This window comes from Seriola lalandi, unplaced genomic scaffold, assembly GCF_002814215.2.
Source record: "Seriola lalandi dorsalis isolate HSWRI2012SDOR001 ecotype SW California unplaced genomic scaffold, Sedor1 jcf7180002054293, whole genome shotgun sequence".
NCBI classification, from domain to species: Eukaryota; Metazoa; Chordata; class Actinopteri; order Carangiformes; family Carangidae; genus Seriola; species Seriola lalandi.
In genome coordinates, this window is record NW_019524846.1 from 517,880 (window position 1) to 536,824 (window position 18,945).

The 18,945-nt window shown below is 41.8% G+C and overlaps 1 protein-coding gene across 3 annotated transcripts in view; it reads right to left on the reverse strand.

Annotated features, from left to right (window-relative positions):
• The window catches only part of ano8b (anoctamin 8b), a 36,767-nt gene extending 19,738 nt beyond the window's left edge, over window positions 1-17,029 (reverse strand). For 2 of the 3 annotated variants that reach the window (XM_023406007.1, XM_023406006.1), the window contains exon 1: window positions 16,622-17,029. In XM_023406007.1, coding sequence (XP_023261775.1) covers window positions 16,622-16,793 — 172 coding nt within the window. In that variant the 5' untranslated portion in view covers window positions 16,794-17,029. Of the gene's footprint in view, window positions 1-1,942; window positions 2,025-16,621 lie in introns of those variants that run through there. The other variant, XM_087173928.1, reaches the window with a different exon arrangement.
• Window positions 17,030-18,945: the final 1,916 nt, after the last annotated feature.

Below are 18,945 nucleotides of genomic sequence, written 5' to 3' on the forward strand. Positions count from 1 at the left end.
ACAAGCAAGAGACACAAAACCAAATTTTAAAGGCTACATATTATTTTTACACGTGACCCTACTGTCGATCCAACTGTGTTGCTTACATGGTTACAAAAGTGAATGCACACAAACATGCACACTCACGAAGGTCAAAGCCATGGCGGGCTGTAAATTTAACCATGATGTCAGCACTGCTAGCATGATGCTGTAAATCACCCTGCATCTATGTTCTGTGGAGCCAATAAACACTTGTCACATAAAAACCACCAGTGTGTCCCTCTACTTCCTGGAAGCACAGCGGCGACAGAGAGGGACAGAGCGAAGATTTCTCAGAAATAGGCCTGCTGGTCCTTTTCACAGAACATTATTGGTTTCCATGTTGACATTATGTATGTACATGCACACCAAAGCACCAACATGCAACATAAAGCTGAAGCACAGTCTCTGAGCCAACAAATTCAAGTCAGTGTTTTTTTGCACTTGGGCTTATTTTTATAAAAAATAATGTCTGTTTGCAGAGTCTGTTTTTTTTGTTTGTTTCCCTTATTTGGAATCACGTGACAGCAACAGTGCACAGTCTCCACTGTTAATTCCCCTTTTACAGAGTGATCAGTCGTTTCAAGTTCTTCTTTTTTTCAATGTAATTATAAAAATGAACAGAACAAGAAAACAGGGTGTGTTCCATTGTGATAAAAAAAAAAAAACCTTAATAGAAATAAATAAATAAATAGATAAAAGAATTAAATAAACAAGCTTAAACAAAAAAGGGCATTTCAGGGAAATATACATTTTCCATTCCTTCCAGATGTTCTCAAATTTGGTTTGCTGAAGCCTCATGGAGGAAGTAATTCTTTCCATTACAAATATTTCATAAGTGATATCGCACCAGTCCTCCAGATGGGCTGAGTCTCTGTTTTTAAAGCAGCATGAACTGATATTTATGTAACCAATGGAGAAAATTATTGAGCGTGATTGAAGATGGTCATTAGCAGTGATGAACACAGATTTTTTTTCCCCAACTCTGTAGTTCCCTTCAGCTTTACAGAGCCCTGTAGTTGGATGGATGGTCTGTTGGTGTTCTGCTGTTTTCAGGTAAAAAAGTTGTAACATACCCTGTCGAAGCTGCCTGTCCGGCGCCAAACGGCCGACAGACGAAGTCAGCGACCAGCTAGTGAACCTAGTGAAACATTTAGTTGATATTTTCCTCAGGAGTTGCTTGAGACCAAAACAGCTAAAAAGGAGAGGGAATATTTAGTTTTCATTTATCAGGTGGCCAGAAATACAATTGAATAAAATTAATGCAAATGTTGCTTCATGTTTGCTGGAGGTGCTGAATGATAACACATTCACCAACACAACTTTATTATCTGATAAAAGTCAAGTAATGCAGCATCATATTTCCTTTTTTTTTTTTTTTTTTTTTTTTTTTTTAAAAGGAGTTGCCAAATTGTTTTTTGTTGCACAAAAGTCATCATGACAGTGTTTTAGTATCTTCTCTTAATGTCTTTATTTATTAGACATGCATTACTGCTTTGTTATAATTCTGCTCTTTTTTATGCAATTTATAACCGTATTCCCTCCATATCTATCACTTTCATATGCTCTTTTAGAATCATATTTGAACATTACTTTACCTTCAAATATTGCACTTTTTATTTGCTCATCTCGCTCTTTGTTCCCCATGTCTGCCGTGGAAAGCACCAAGGTTTGCACCTAAAATGTTCTATATAAATAAAGTAAAAATAACAGATACAGAGACAACACCAGCACAACAAAAGACTTACCCAGTATACTGTATCTAAGGACTTGTCAACCTTTCCTTAAAACTCAACCATCAACATACAGTATTTTGCTGAAGATGATATTTTCTGTCAAGACGACTCAAAACATGTCGCAGCTGCAAACAGAACTTGACTTGGATGTAGCATTACTATTTAAAGGAGGTCTCTTCAGTACTTACAAACAGGTTGTGACAACTTTATCTGGTTCCACACTGCTCTTCCCCTCTGAAGAACATTTTCAATCATCGCAACACGTCAAACGGGAAACAGAAAAAGGTATTTTTGACTTTTTAATCTCGAGTGGTACTTCTGGATACTGAAATCTGACTGCCCGCTCCACTGTGCTTCGGATGAAATGCTGCAGGCAGTGCTGCGACATGACAGCAATTCTAATGAGTCCTGTATTCTTTGCTGAGGGCAACACACACACACACAAACACACTCCTGGAACAGCCAGCAGATTGGTTTAAACACTTTCACAATACTTCAATTTATAAGCCCCAATACTGACCGTTTGCATGCATTTGTTGTGTTTGTTGTGTTGTTGAAAATAAAAGCAATTCATACATCGCCCATCAAGGTGTCTCTGCACAGATTAGGCGTCAGGTTTGTGTCTCCATGTCTGTGTTTTTGCACTGCACAAACAAACCCTTCTCAGCTTCCATGGAAAAGGCTGTTGTTGCTTCCAGTGAAGTATTGAAATGACACTGATCACAACGTTGTGTGAGTCAGAAGAGTAAAGTCGCAGGCTCGAAAACCAAAAACAAAAACAAAAAGAGCTGAATAAAGCTATAAAGCTCTGTACAGCTGAGGGGAGCTGCAGAGTCGGCTGATAACTCTGTGTAGGTTTGTCACTACAAATGACCCCTTTCACATTCAAGTAGCCATGTGAGTCGTTATTATTATAAAAAATATTGATCATAGATGTTTGGTTTTTTTTCTATATAAGCAACCTGCAGCTCAGTGAAAACACAAAATATCAGGGCACCTTGTTTTTGTTTTGAGTAACATAGTTACAATCTTTACTCTATCTCCCCTCCATTGATTTACCAAGGGTAATCAATGTGCATTGATGGCTTTTACCTAATTTTACCTCATTAGTACTCACCATGAAAAGAGTGCATGCCAGATGATTTGTGCATGCAGTGCAAGATGGATTTCACAGTGTAAACACATTTTACTCTCTTCCACAGATTGATCTAAAGTGAAGTTTAAGGTTTAAAGAGTCTCCCCCCTTTTATCGATCTTTTAAATGACAGCCCATTATATCTGTGTATATAATGTACTAGCAGCTACACAGGAAAATGATCCCAAATATTGTTTATGTTGGCAAAAATCTGAAAAGGTCTGAGTTTGAATGCCCTTTTTAAGCCCGTAACAGAAATCAGGTTGCTGTAGAGCAGGTTGGCCCAGGAGTAGGGGTGATGCAGATAAAGCCTGTATTACTCACGGCCTTCACAGCGAGACGACTGTTCCAGGGCGAAAGCTTATCAGACAGCAGCCAGGCTGTCGTAACAAGCGGGGTGTCTTTCTCTGATCTGAGTCGCTCTCTGAAGCATTTCTGTGGGGTGTTTACTATGTGTGTGTGTGTGTGTGTGTGTGTGTGTATGTGTGTGTGTGCATGTGTGCGTGTGTGTGCATGTGTGTGTGTGTGTGATGGTGCAGGTATTTGTCTATGTGCAAGTGTGCGAGCCGGAGATATAAAAGTAGCAGATTAATAGGGTGTAAGTCAGTGATGAAACTCAGGCGAAGCACTAAAAATGAAGGTCAAAGGCACTTAAGGAAAGACTTGATGATGCACTCACTGTCTTTGCTGGCTGTGTGAGTGTGTTTGATAACTGGCTGCTCTTTATGCCCGGCTGGAGCAGCTTTGGGTCAGCTTTGAAGATTTGACTCAGTCAGGTAGAAGTTGTTTAAAGTTTTCTGCTGAATCTTTAGACTTAAGTTTGAAGAATACATATTGTAGCTGGGAATGTCAATCAGGTCAGTGATGTTGTTGACTACGTAAGCATGTACCGTGTACTTTCAGTTGAGGTTTATAATACTGAAAACAAACCAAACAGACATATTTTGAATCAGGTTAATTTATGAATTGTTAGTAAGCACATTTTGTCTGCTACAGTCACCTTAAATCAAAAGGTCTTCACACAGTATGCTGCTTTACTGAATACGGGAACGCTGTCTATCTATGAGAATCAACTACTGAAGTAGATGACGCCTTTAGCTTCTATGCCTTTCCTTTATTACGTGACAACTACCCACTTCATGTACAGTAGATGGATTCACTTTCTCATTCAACATTCATTCATCAAACTGATAAGAAAACAAAGAAAAACCCAGCTATAACTATAACTGAGTGGCAGCACTCTGTAGGACAGACCTTCAGGGCCTACAGCATAATGTCATTCCTGAAGATACTGTACTGTGAAAGTCGTGGTAACACGAGTGGCCTGATGCAGTATGGTGTGCAACAGTAGGAAAATGTTACAGCTAAAGTGATGACCTGCAAGGTTGTTGTTTTTTTTTTTTACTGATATACACTTCAGTGATGAGCAGTAATTGCTTTTGGGTTTTGCACAGGAGCCAATCAGTGACAGGGCGGCACATCTCACCTGTCTGCTATTGTTGCTTCGCTAGTTATAAAACACATCACTTTCTGTAGAACAGAGGATTGGCGACAGTAAGACATTAGATTGTATTTTAAGTATCTAGGTCTTGATGAAATATTATACACGGAAGAAACCCTGGATTTAAACTGGGTATAAAGTTCCCCTGTTTGTTTAACCAAATATCCAATCATGAGATAGCATCATGTTTCCTGAATCACCACCAATGGTCTATAATTACAGGTGTTATCAGGTGATCACTTCACCTGATGAAAGCCTTTTCTTGGTCACTGTGTGCACACATCATTAAAGTGAAACAAAAAATGATTCACACTCACGAATGCAGTGTATAGTTGGAAGAGCAAAGGCGGAACTGATCTTTTCTTAGGTTCACTTCAGGTAAAAAACAAACAAAAAGACCAAAATACTTTTCCTCTGCTGCCTGTCGTGGAGCAGCTGTTAACAGTTGCCTGCACACAGGAGACAAAATGTTTCCCTTTCTGACTTTCTGAGGCCTGCAGTGCACATTTACCACACTGGTATGATGCTGAGGACATTTGCCTGGTGGCAGCATGTATTTCCTAGGAGGCTGGAGACTGGAGCAGGACTTATATCTTCGCAGCACTGAGTCATTTTCAATTTTGACTTTTTTTTGAGCCAGTCTAATAGAGCGAGAGATACAAACAGACAGACATGAAGTAATAAGAAGGAGGAGAGACGGACAGAACTCCCAACAGACACAGAGGGCGGACCGCAAACAATAAGACGGGCAGGAAACATGTCCATCGTCACATCTACTGAGTGTGTGAATGAAACAAATGGCCCTATTAGACCGATTACATCAGTAAGTGGGACATGGAGACTAATCAGGTTCAAACACCCAACAATTTCCTTAATTAGAGTCATCTCCGTCCTGTACAGAGTCCACACACAGACACACTACTGACGGACAGCGCCCGTTCAAAGCTGTTCCCAACTCCACGCCTAGCTATATACACACACACACACACACATATATGCAAACAGAAACAGCACATCACCACAAATGTACATACAGTACATAGAAAGGCGACAACAGTATGCATACTGAGTCATCAGATCATGCAGCTGAAACGTCTGAAATAAATACCAAATCAGACCGTTCCACCTGTGAAGATTATGTGAATCAAGCTGTGGATTCTGCAACAGCAGCCTACATGTCTTGAGGGAAAAATACAAACCATATAACCCACCTCTCCTCTTATCTGTTCCTTTCTCCTTCTCCCACTTACTTCCTCTCTCCTGCTCTCTCCAACTTCCAAAACACTGACTCACTTTATTGCTTGTCGCAACGGCCACCTCACATCACCCTCTCAATGCAAGGTATTGTGCACAGTCTGCATACATTCAGGCACCAAATCAGGTGCAAACATCTCCAATTCCACGTTGCATCTTTCTCTCCCACTGGCAGCTGCACAAACAGAGGAGTTTCAGATGATATGAAAGCCCGTCTTCCCACTGCATCAGAGCGCTCCTCCTGTCTTTTTTTTTTCCCACCTCAGCCTGCTCCTCTCTTCCACACCATGGCCCTCTAAGTCTCTCCCTCTCTCTTTTTATATCTTTTTTTTTTTTGCCACTACCATCCCTGCCTCTTTCTCTCATCCAAATCCTCTCTTTTAGCCCCCCTGGGCAGAATCTTTCAGTCTCTCCTTTCTATGCTTTCTTTTTTATCTCTCTCTCAGCTCTCCTCTTCCCTCTCACTCAGACCGTCTCAAGAGGTATTTGCCATCTTCGTGTAGCTTCTGTGGATGATGTCTTCAAACTAGGCAGAGGGAAAGAAGAGGGGGGATGCTTGACGGTGATACAAATAAACCTGGGCCGACACAGTGCTGATGCTTCAGTGGTAAATACTGCCATTGAAAGAACTGAAGGTAAACAAACGTGAACAATCATATGCTGTGCGTTTCCTTTCAAAGACAAGCTACAGACAGCAAGGTTCAAATGCTAGCCGTGTTTTGCATTTTTGAAATGCATGAAATCACAACTGGTTTCCTGTTGGTTTCAAAGCCCTATTGCAATCAGGCTGTAATCAGGCCTGCTTCTAATTAACAAACCTCTTTCTCCGGCCATTAATAAATCCTGCTGAGACAGTCTCAGCATGACATTCATCCCAATTAATAACAGACACAGGACAGCTTCAGTGTAATCCTCCAAACGCAACTAAAGTGTTTTCTTAATTCAGAACGGTAAAAGAAAGAGAAAGCCATGTTAGTGACTCATCAGCATGCTAACATACTCACAGTGACTAAGTTAGCATGTTGATGTTCAGCTGGTAAAATCTTATGTTCATCATCTTAGTTTAAGGTTGTTACCATCTTTACACGAGCTAATTAGCAAAGCTTGTGGGTGTTTAACATATTATTCCAATATGGTTTCCCACTCTGCTAGCTTTGTAGTCATACCGGATGACTAGCGTAAATTAGCTCCTTTTGTGGTGTTACATATTTGTACTGTTTTGTGAAGTCAGATACAAAACAAAGTTCAGCTCCTCTTAAATTAGCTGAACTATTTGAGTTAATGTTGGATTTTGATTAGATGTAATTTTCTAGTGATGGCAGCTCTGCAGCCATGTTGTCCGCTGTTTGTTGACAGATATTGTGGCTGCCGGAAAATTCCTCACATCTCAGACTCTGAATTACAAGTCGGTGGTTGGCGTGCACGGTTGTTCCCACTCAGATGCTCGTAATGACGATCTGATTGACATGAAGTGAACGTGGCATAAATGCAAAGTACAGCACAGACAAAACAGAAGGCCATGTCATTTGTTTAGCAGGTATCCTGTCATTAACCAAAGTATTGGAGAAATTGAAAATTGTTGTTGAGATATATTACTGAAAACCAAAAATGTCACTCTCAATATGGCACTACAGAGGAAAAAGGTAAAATCAAAGGAGATTCTGCAGGCTTATCCCTAGAGCCACGCTAATAGCTTGGCTAAAAACGTTACTAGGGAGACCTGTTTTGAGATAAGAGAACCTGTATGTGATGCAATTGAGATTAGGAGTGTTTTTTTTTTCCACAGTAGGGAGATAGGAGATGTCTGTTCTGTCTTTGTGACAAATGGGATGAAGATGTCAATGCTGGTGGATGTCAGAACTCTGGTTTCCTCATTAACAGGCGCAGGGAGGATAATAGAGACTCGTCCTTGGCTTCAAAATAACAAAGATTACATGTGACACCGGAGCCGCCCGTGGCTCCGAGCCAAGAGAGGGACGAGGCAAGACTATGTGGGAAGAAAAAGGACCACAGCGTTCACACAGCAGAATAGTTGAAGTATGACTTTTCCCCGTACGTTCTTCTTTCACTCTTTTACATCACTTTTTGTCTCTGCTGCACACTTAGTCTCGCTAAATCTGCCTCCCTCATTTCTCACTCTCGCTTTCTTTCTGCCAACTAGGCTAATCGGTAGTTCATTGTGGGTTAGCTGGTTAATTTGGGTGAGAAGCAGGGATTCAGCTGTCATATCTGCTATAAAGCTGGGGTTAAAGGAGGAAAATGATGCTGTGTGCTTTTCAGTCAGGTAATAATTATGAACGGAAGCCAGTGTTGAATCCTTTCATGCCTGGTCGATGCAGACTACTCCTTCAGACAACCACAGACTGGTTATCTAACTGGCTGAATTGAGCATTGTCAAAGCTTTTGGGGGGGGTGGGGGATTATGAATAAGCGAGTGGTGATGATGAATATGGTGGAGTGAATAGCAGCCTTTGTGGAGTGAACAGACCTCCTTGTTGAGCAGTGGGCTACTGCCAAAGTGGAGAGAGGATTTTCTGATGAACACATGGAACAAAGGGACCTGGATTACACACAGCAACAATGTGAACACACACAAGTGGTCATTTCTGTGTTGTCTGGACCACGCTTGAGGTCAATGCAGTGGCATAGCATTTTTGAAAACGTTTGATAGCTTTGAGGCAGCATGGTCAAACACTTTTAAAAAAGTGCCAACGGTAATGTCTTAAAGGAAGAGTTTGACATTTTGGGAAATGCACTTAATCACTTTCACACCAAGAGTTCATTGAGCAATCTGATAACACTCTACTACTACCACTCCGGTAGTGAGCTTTACAGATGCTGGTAGGCAGACTTCGTTACCTTTGGTGAGAACCATGATAGCCGTTTCCCAACGTTTCCAGTCTTTCTGCTAGGCTAAGCTAACTGACTACTGGCTGCAGCTTCACATTGAGCACACGGACAAGATCATTCAACTCAATTTGGCAAGAAAGCAAATACGCAACAGACTTAAACTTTAAAGTTTGACCTAAAGGCAGAGAGGACGGCCCGCTGCACTATAATGCAAATTGAATCGCTATGACACAAGTGTTTTTCTTATACAGAGCACACAGAGGGTCACATGGAGGACCGACCAAATCAGGCATTCAGAGAAAACAGACTCATACATTTTTAAGCAGCTTTAACAGAGAGCATTAGCATCTAATGTAGGCCTGTTACTGTACATCCGACTGACTGTGCCAGGCTCAAACCTAGCAATCATTTCAGACAGACTCAGCCCTTTGTCTAGGGAAGTTGTGCTCACAACTATTTAGTGGAGGTTAATTGAATTATGGCAAGAAATATAGGAACAAGAATGCTTTCATCAAAATTGAGGGGCTCCAGTGCCAGTGTCTCAGGAGGTTTTTCATAATCATATTCATCACAATATGGCACTGTAGTGTGGTGAGACAATAAACATCAGGCAAACTGGGTTTTTCTACTCATATCCAAAATTAAACTGGGCACTATGGCAATTGTTGAAGAAAGGATAAAAGAAGAGTGAATTTTGCAGTGAGTCAGTCAGTCCGATGGCTTTGGACTAGCCAATCTGTACAGTGGTATGATATTCTATTCCTGTGCAGGAAAGATGGGAGGGAGGCTCCGAGTCAGATCAATGCCCAGAGGAACCAGTGATTATTGTGCATTACTAAAACGTTCCTCCCATTTCCTTTCCTGCTCAATGACATGCAGAGGAAGATATTTATTAACTAATTAGTCTGTTTCAATTCATCAATGCCTTTCAAAAAAAGAAACTTGAGGAGGATCAATGCATCATTTCATCCCGATTTGTTTAGCTCCGGAGATTCTACAGAGAAATCTTGGTAAGGTAACAAAATGAAAATGAGATCAAAATCTGCAAAAATACATTTCAAGCTCAAGTAGCAGAAGCAGTATAGAAAGTGTAACATAGGTATTTTATTAAAACATACAATGACTGATTAATCTGAAATGAATGCAGGTCTGAGTAAATTCAACCCAATTGGAGGAACTGATTTTACAGTTTTTTCAGAGCCACTGCATCTTTACGTTGGTGTCGCCAAAGCGGCAAAAATTAATTACTCTTCTCTTTGTGAATGGAGACACCCAAAGTCAAAGACCTTCATGCAAACAACAGGCTGTTGACTCTTATGCTTCAATGAACACAGATCAGGAGGAAAGTGAAAAACTGGAGATATTTCTCTCTCAAATGCAAATATGGGTGTTACAGCAGTGGCAATGCGGTTTATTTTCCTTGACAGCCAATTTTCCTCAGGCATCATCAGAAACACTGCTCAGCCCTCTCATAGCACTTTGCCAAGGGGAAGGAGCCGGAGTAAAAGCTGCGGCAAGAATAACACAGAAAACCAGAGTCATGATTTTCTGACCAACTGACAAAAGGTGTGCAGCTAACAAAACAGACCTGGTGATGTAGATGACACATAGTATATAGTATATAGTGTATAGTATATGTTCTTTTACACGTGACGGTGTGGACTGTGCGGTAAATGAAAAGGCAAGGAGAAAAAAAAACGGGGGGTTAAGGCAGAGAAAATATATGAGAAGGAATCCGCAGTAAAGGCCTGTATTTTAGTGTTGTAGGTTTTCATCAGTCAACATTGGCGATGTGCAAATATATATGAGCTGGAACAGAATGTTCCCCCCGAGCTGTGGACAGACTCTCACCACATTCAAATTGTTATCAAAAGAGAGGAGACGGAATCTGACGGAGCTTTTCAGACTAGGAACAAAAGACGCAAGCCAAAACTCAACAAAAAGGAGAAGCGGGAAAACTGAAAACTACCTCTGCAGGCTCTTCAAACCAGTGGTTAGGGTTAAGGTTGGGGTCAGCCAATACACACTCCAGCCAGACTTTGTTTAAACCCACAGAACTTTGTTTTAAATTCTGGTGAACATCCCAACGTTTTTGCAGGATACCAAATATGTCACACTGAATTTACGGGAAATGTGTAGAAAATGATGTAGAAAATGATGTAGAAAACAATAAGAAAATCTACTTTTGAGAGAATTTTGAAGCTATAAAAACGTGGCGTTTTGGGTTTGAACAGTTCACTCAGTTTAAACATGACACAGCTTCATAAATAAAAGAGCGAAACTGGATAGTAAAAAGGGGCTAATCCTGAATATTTTTGACACTGGATTGCTTTAATAATATAAAAATTGGAGGGATATTTTAAACTAACTTAAAGTCATAAGTAGTGCTAAAGCTCTCCAACACAGATCTCACAAAAGCAGTAGACTATGATCAGTTCCACTACCTGTATTTATTTTGTTTCTCATATATACTTAACAAGCTCCCTTCCTGTGATTCACTTTTACCAAACAAAATAAAAGCACAGAGCCATGCAGGACAAAGAGGGTGAAAAATAGCTAAATGAGAAAAGCGATAGAGGAGTAACTCCTGAGATATGTTGTCATCATCAGAGAAATCCAGAGTGCACTGCAGCATTTTTGAGTGTGCATTACTGCGAACAAACAGATCATGCTGCTTTCTACTAAGGAGTAACTTTGCCATTCAGCCTGCTAAAGAGGGTAATAAGGAGGAGATGATGAGGACTGATTGCACCTCTCTACCTACCCAACAAATCTAAAAGTATACAGGCTCAACAAAACAAGTCACAGGAGGGTTGTAAGAAGGAAAACAAGGATGATAGAGAGGACGAAGACCTACATTAGAGACAGGCGGTGGTTTAAAACTCCCTTGCTTATCATTGACTGGCTCTGTGCTAACACTGACATGGATGATATGTCAAGTTATTAGCTGCAGGAGAAAGAGCTTTTCTCCCCCATGTGTTGTACCTTACACTTTCATAGCCCTTTAGCCTTCTCTGGAGGCTGCAGAGTGGCTAATGTGGAGCAGTTCCCTACGACTGAGGCTAAAAACAGCATTCTTCACCATGGTCATTGTATTTCTCCTGGCTTTGCTTAGCAACTGCCAAAAAAAAAAAAAAAAGAAAAAAAAAAAGAAACCAAATCCAGGCCTAGTCAGTACAGTCAAAGAGTATTAAGGACAGGGTGACCGAATACACTTCAATCCTACTTTTTCCCCTCAGGAATGCAATATCAGTTGCACACTGGAGGAGGCTGGTTATTGACTCCGCTTTGATCCCAGAGAAAGGAGCCTTAACTCAGCGATAAGGTCTCTGCGACATGTCACTGCTTCCACACAAGGCTGGAGACAGGCAACACCAGGAGCTCTCTCTCTCTCTCTCTCTCTCTCTCTCTCTCTCTCTCTCTCTCTCTCTCTGCTTGGAATGCATTAAGCTCTGGAGTGTGCATTATCATTTTTTGCTTACAGTTTGATAATCTTCATGGCTATAAATGGAAAAGTGTAAACTTCCAGAGGGTTTGAATGGGGATTTAGAAGATGGTTGGCTAGAGGCAAAGAGGCATTATGGGTGATATGATTAAGCCATTAAAAACTTGAGAATCTAGGACAAGTGAATCACCACTTGCAAGACAGATGGTTTATCACAACTCAGGGAGTGTTTGGAACTTCCTAAAACATCCCTCATCCAATGGTGGTGGACATAGGCAAACACAGCTGCATAGTTACAGCAACGGTGCAATCCCCTGAATGTGTCTGACAGCACTGCATGTGGAAAACCAAGCCAGCAAGAAATCAGGTGAAAAAAAAAAAAAGGCACAGCTGTGCAGCCACACAGAGCCGTCACTAAACGGATATAAATTGGGTTGCTCTCAGTTTGTTTTAGAATTTATTTTATGCAAGACATACTTCTAACCTACTAATCTACTGACTAAACACACGACGGCAACTCTGTGCTCCAACCTTTTGGCCAGAGACCGCTGTGGCGCTAATAACTGAGTCAACCCCCCACCATAACTGAATGATTGTTGATCGTGATTGATCGTTTATGGTTGCTACTTAATCCGGTTTATAAGATCGAATTGGCGTTAATTCTGCTCTGGCGTACTGGATCAGTGCATCCTTAATCACCGCAGCAACATGATATGATAACCCTTATGTTTATTGCAGCAAAAACATCAGGTTGGGTAGTTAGCATGAGCAAAACAATGCCACTATGCCCACAAATAGATTATGAAACGAGCACCAACCGCACAAATATCACCACCAGCAAATCAATGAAAATGATTGCAGCAATAACTGCAGTGTTTACCTCCATCTGTCCAGCACCTACTTCACTGTAATGTTCTCAATTTCAAACCAAGTAGCTCATAATAAATATTAAGTGTTATGACAGTAAAGAGTCGGCCACTTAATTTTATAACCTGATGGTCTCCCTAAGTCTAGCATGAAATGTCATCCCCCATCAAAGGCAGGTTACCAAAGTAATCAGTCAGTTGTGCGTTTGACCGATCAGGTGAGGTTCATAAAGCCCCGATATTACTGAGAGCAAGGTCACCCCACAATGAGGCGATTTTCCTCAATCAGTAATGCAGCTAGTGTGAAGCTCAGCACTCATTCTAGACGGAGGACGAGAAGGAGAGAAGGAAATATATCTCTGTGGAGCATGCAATGAATAAGAGTGAGATCCAAAGAGATCCAGAGAGAGAGAGAGAGAGAGAGAGCGAGCAAGAGAGAGAGAGACATTGAGTTCAGAGTCGTTAGGCACAACACACTGCTGTCATTATATCATACTGCATTACATTCATCAGCCCCTTCATTTATGAAGCTGTGGGAGGGCAGAAAACCAATGGCTCAATCTGTCTGGTGCTGCAAAAAAAATGATCTCTTCTTTTACAAAGTTCAGTGTTATGCTCTTTCCTCTCATCACTGTCCTTACACTGCTGTATTTAAAGCAACCTGTGTGACACTGAACCTGACTAAATCTGTCTGAACCAAAGCTGAGGTATTCTACTTGCTTAAGAGGCAGTACGAGCGAGAGAGCAGAGTCCTGGCCAAGAGTCTATGGATGAGTGCAGATCCCTGCTTAATACATTTTTCTCATGCATTTTGCAGACTGTAGAGTGCATTTATTAATGCCAAGCATCAAGGATGGACTTAAATAAGTTTACATAGATAAAAATGGACCCTTCAGATCTCACCGCTGTCTCAGAACAGACTCGCACTTTCAGATCAGAACAGGGGTGTCAAAAGGGTTTGAAACTACAGTTTTAGACTGACTTTAGATGCAAAGCCTGCTGACTCTTTTATGTTTCATGCAGTGAAACCTAATTGGTATTCTGTAGCAGATACTGAGCTAAAAATACTACAATTAGTCAATGACATGAAATGTTTTGCAAAAGGCAATCAAGGGCTAGTGTTATAGCTGTTGTGAAGCATGAAGCTACATTGCACTAACTACTGAAGTATTCTGGAGAAGGTCCCGGTGCCAGAAATTACGCAGTTGTCATTAAGCCCCAAGTTGCAACTGCACAATGACAAACTTACTGCTAATTAAACCTGCTCAGAAAATACAGAATAAATGTAAAAATGCCATTTGAAGTATAATAGGGCAAGTTCAAATCAGATCAGATTTACAGGAAGGTGTACAGAGGCACAAAATTTCAGGCTGCAGCCCATTATCATTGTATCTTTTTCAAAGTAAGAATGCATCTTGCCATATATCCCCACAAATGTCCTAAATCCTAAACCTCTGTGCTGGCTGATTGGGCAACCACAAATTACATGACCTGATTTCTGTAACACAGAATCTTATCAACACTGGCCTCAGAGGGAACGCCAACTAATTGGTGAGAGTTATACATTGCTTTCTCTAATGATGGGTGCTTAATTAATCTTTGAAACACTGGCTTGTGAGTGTTGGAGCTATAAAAGAAGATGGCTGAGAGGATCAAAGTCATTCCAGTCTACTGTGGAGGGATTAGGAAAATATGGTGGAGGCACGGAGACAATCGAGCATCCAAGCCTCCAGTGAGGAAAATCCTCATGGGCTGCAACCAAAATCTCAGCCACTTGGAGAAATCACCCTGGCGTGCTGCTGCTGTGCTTGCTGACTGACACTGACACGTGTGAGGGCGGTTATGTGATATCATGGTAATCCCACTGACGTCCACAAACCCAATTCTTCTCTGCCATGACCCATGCAAGGAAATACACCGACAAGTAAGGAGCAAGAGGTTTCAAGAGGACGAGACAGTCACTGCTCTTAACAGTTCTGATACACCACCCACCTTTAATGCTTTTTAACAGCAAATGATTCAACTGTGATGGTGATTTTTTGACATTATATTCTTCAAAAAACAAAACAACACAAAAAGCAAGGGGGGAGGCGCTACTTGGATCTGGCAGCAATTTAACACAAAGTAGGTGGTCCGGACACATGGGAAAAGGAATGGATTCCCTCCAAAAACATAGTGTAGCTACATAACCTAATAAAGGCTTTTTAACTCTTATAATTTAACAGAGCAGGGTGAATTATTATACTTAATCAAAACCCTACTTTCAGAACTATAAACACTTTTTTCTATAAACCCTTTACTTCCTTTAACAAAAAGACATCAATGTTCACTGATGTTACATGTCTACAACACATGCAGCCATACAAGATCTTTGCCTAAATTAACTCCGAGAAACGCCTGACGTCAAATCTTAAGAAGAAGATCATGAATCTGACCAGGCTTATAACGTCATCATTCAGTACTTGACAGTTTTGAAAGCTTGATGATACCAATACGTTTCGGTCAGCAATAAGAAAAGTATTGAGGTTCAATGCTTAGCTCTACACATCTTAGACCACTAACCCCCATTTATTAAGAGTCTGGTACCAGTGGACTGTTTGTTGCAGGTTTAGACTCCCAGTCCGTCTCTTTGCCCCAGTACGGCTCCTAGCTAATGAAGTAATAGTAAAAATTAAACTCATCTTCAGTTTGCTGACCCACCAACCCTGTAACCTGTTCAAGGACCCGCACTGGGTGCCAGCCTCTCGACAGGATGACATCAGGCTGCTCTGCCAGTCAGCAGCAGCCTGCTCAGGTTACCTCCACCAAGTGTGGAAAGGAGCGCTCAACCGCTGACAGCCCACTGCATCACTCTGCAGCAGTACTCGCAGGGAGCGCAGGAAAACAACCCTGGCCTGGCAGCTGAGGCTCTACACCCAGGCTAATATCATGGTCTGTTCCAAAAATAGACTCATGCAATTCTTCCAACGAGACAACTATGATACAGCCTATTCATCCATTCATATATCAGTGTCATGGAGTGTAAACAGAAAGCATGTTTGTCCTGTTTACCCTTTCAAAGGGATTTATAATGCCATGATTTTTAAGGAATAATTCAGGAGACATACAGTTAAATGTAAGGAGGTATAAACCACACCACATTCACACACTGGAACAAATTATGAGCATATTGTTATGAGAAGGGCAGCCTTTATGGCCTAACCCTCATCAAAATGACAAAGCATGCACCTGCCCCGTTTTCTAATAGCATGGCAACTGCTACTGAGGCAATAAAGTGGAAGTAGACAGCAGCCTGTAGTAGTCTGGTCTGGCCTCAGTAGTTTAGAAATCCCTGGTTGACATCATGAAGTTATTGAACATTTGGTTACCAGGAGGAAAGGCTGGCAGATCTCAAACATAACACAGAGCTAGACGGAACCCCTATAAGGATGCTGTGGAAAACTATAGCAGCAATGACTACAACTGACCAAAGAAATACTGTGGCTTGTGATGACGGGACGTAGGCTAATAGGCTATACAATAACCGGGAATAAGGTCAAAACCGGACACTAGGTTGAGCCAAAATGTGGCCATTTCCATAAAGAAAGGATATAACATCAATCATTTTAAAAAGCCGCCGCCATGCGAACATTCAAATCCATAATTTACAGGCCTGTGGTCTAATCAATTGGTAATTTTGGGACGCCCTCGTGGAGACAAAAGAACGGTGCCGCGAGGTGTCTGATGCACGTCTCGTTTCCCAGCATCACGTTCACCTGTCCTCTCTCTTCCTCCTAAACCGCATCGTCCTGAAGGAAAGAAGCACTCTAGACTCACCCAGCACACCGGAGGTCTGTGGTGCGGAAGCGCCCGGCTCCGGCCTCTCCGCGTCTCCCTGCTGCGCTCGGTGTCGGTGCCGGGAGCTCTCGGGGCCGTCGCCGACCGCGGCCGCACCACTGGCGGCCGCCGCGGCTGCAGCGCCTGCCGCTGCCGTCCCCGTGTCGGGCATGCTCTCTATCAGCGAGGAGCGACGGAAGATGAAGATATTCTCCGGGAAATCGTGCAGTGGTATCGCATCGCAGGAGGAGGGCAAAGCATGGGGGTAGTGCGGGGGTCCGAGTGAAGGGTTAAATGAGTGTGAAAGTGAAGTGAAGGTTGTCGGTGACGGTGCAGCGGCGGATCATCCTGTTGGTACTCTGGAGTAGGATGCGCGGCTAGATGGAGAGCGCTCCTCCGACGACTATAGAGGAGGGACAAAGAGAGGGAGGGCGGGGGAGGGGGGCTGGTTGACACCACACACACACACACACACATACACGCACACACCTTACAACAACCCAGTGTGTTAGGCTGATAATTGTATCAGGACTGTAGCTTCAGCAAAATTATTTGGCTTTAATTTCTTCGTGAGAGATACAATAGCTTTTAATAAATAAGTCAGATCAGACAATTAGCCTATTATAATCCTATAGGTCATACACAGTCCACTTGAAGGTTATAAAAGCCCAAAGGAGTTTCTTGGAAACATACTAGTTTTTTCATGCATGCATGTCCCCTAGTTCTCCAAGACAAATGTGTATGTATCGCCGACAGTGACCCCTGCCATCAGACCGGCTTCAAATTGATCCCAGAAATAGAATCTGTTTGGCAACATTGAGGCAAAACTCAGACAAACAAATTCATGGCTTAAATGGATAATATTACTTAATTGGCAAAATGCCCATTCACGTGGTCACACAAGTGCTGGTAATTCTCTTCTTCATCACAAGAGTTTTTCAGTTTGCACTTACCTTTAATTTAAAACACAGTCATCCTTTCAGCAGCAGGCAGGTTTCTGCAGTCCAGCAGGTAGACTGTTGCTCTCCTGTGAGTGTGACAGCACTGTGCCCTGTCCTCCAAGATTAAATAGACTATGACTTATTTATTGATGCAAAAAATATCGTCATAGATTAAATTTTTAGTGACACAGGTCTAGGGAAAAGTGACAGCCCACCGGACACAATACACACTGTGTATGCAGCAGCTGTATAATATAATTTTTTATTGTATAAAGCTTGCACATCAACAAATTATTAGCATGATGGCCTACTTTAAAATGCAAATTCTCATGTCCGCTTCCAGGTGTCATATGTCTTTTTTCTTTTCAAATGAGCAAACAATAGTCAACCAATTGCAAAGTGAGACTACACCCTACACAAACTCACATCCTTCAAAACAAATACTGATGCTGCAGCCTCAGCCTGATGATCTTCTACTGGTAAAATATACAATATTGTCATAAAGAAACACAGGATGCAGTTATACAACAAGTGGAAGAGTTTGAAACACTTGCTATATGTGTGTGTGTGTGTGTGTGTGTGTGTGTGTGTGTAAGTAAGGAGGGTGGAGGTAATGTGTTCCTAACAAAAATAACGTCATCGTCTTTAATCAGATCCATGTACCAGTTAACCGTGTTTTTGGTCAGAAGAGACAAATGTGTTTTGATGGTGCTCAACAGCTGTAAGGTGGCAGCTGTCAAGCTCTGTGCACACACTGAGTAGTCTATAAATTATTGAGATCCCAGGTTAAAGATTGCTCCTCGGGCCTCAGGCCATGCCTCTTCGGCATGCACACAATCTATCTCCTCGGCCAGCCGTCCTGGATGCTGTGTTTCACTGTGCAGTCACACAGGCAGGCTGGCAGCCCTCCCCCTTCGTATGGCTCAGAGCTCACAAGCACCTCATATGCGAGCAGAAATTGTGCTTACTCACCACCCTCTGGGCTGACAGCTGCAAAAAGCTGGAGTGGGCACACACAGCAGTGCACATGTAGTCTATAACCTGTGTTTATAATCTGTGAAGAACTACAAGAAAAAAACAAAAACAACAACAACAACCGCAACAACAACAACAGTTATTATAGCAATTTAACTTAACTGAAAATTAACATTGTGGCAGTGAAAAAAAATAAAGATCAGTTAACACAGCATGTAGCCTCCTGAGAGATACTTCTAATATTTAGTCTACCCTCATTGATATAAATAGGATGACATTAGACACACCTCTATCTAAAAATAATCACTTAGCATATTTACACTGATTGGCACGTAGACAGAAAAAGCACACTTTTTGCCATGCTCTGTTATATGGTTTTTACCCACCAATCTATTTTTTAAAATTTCA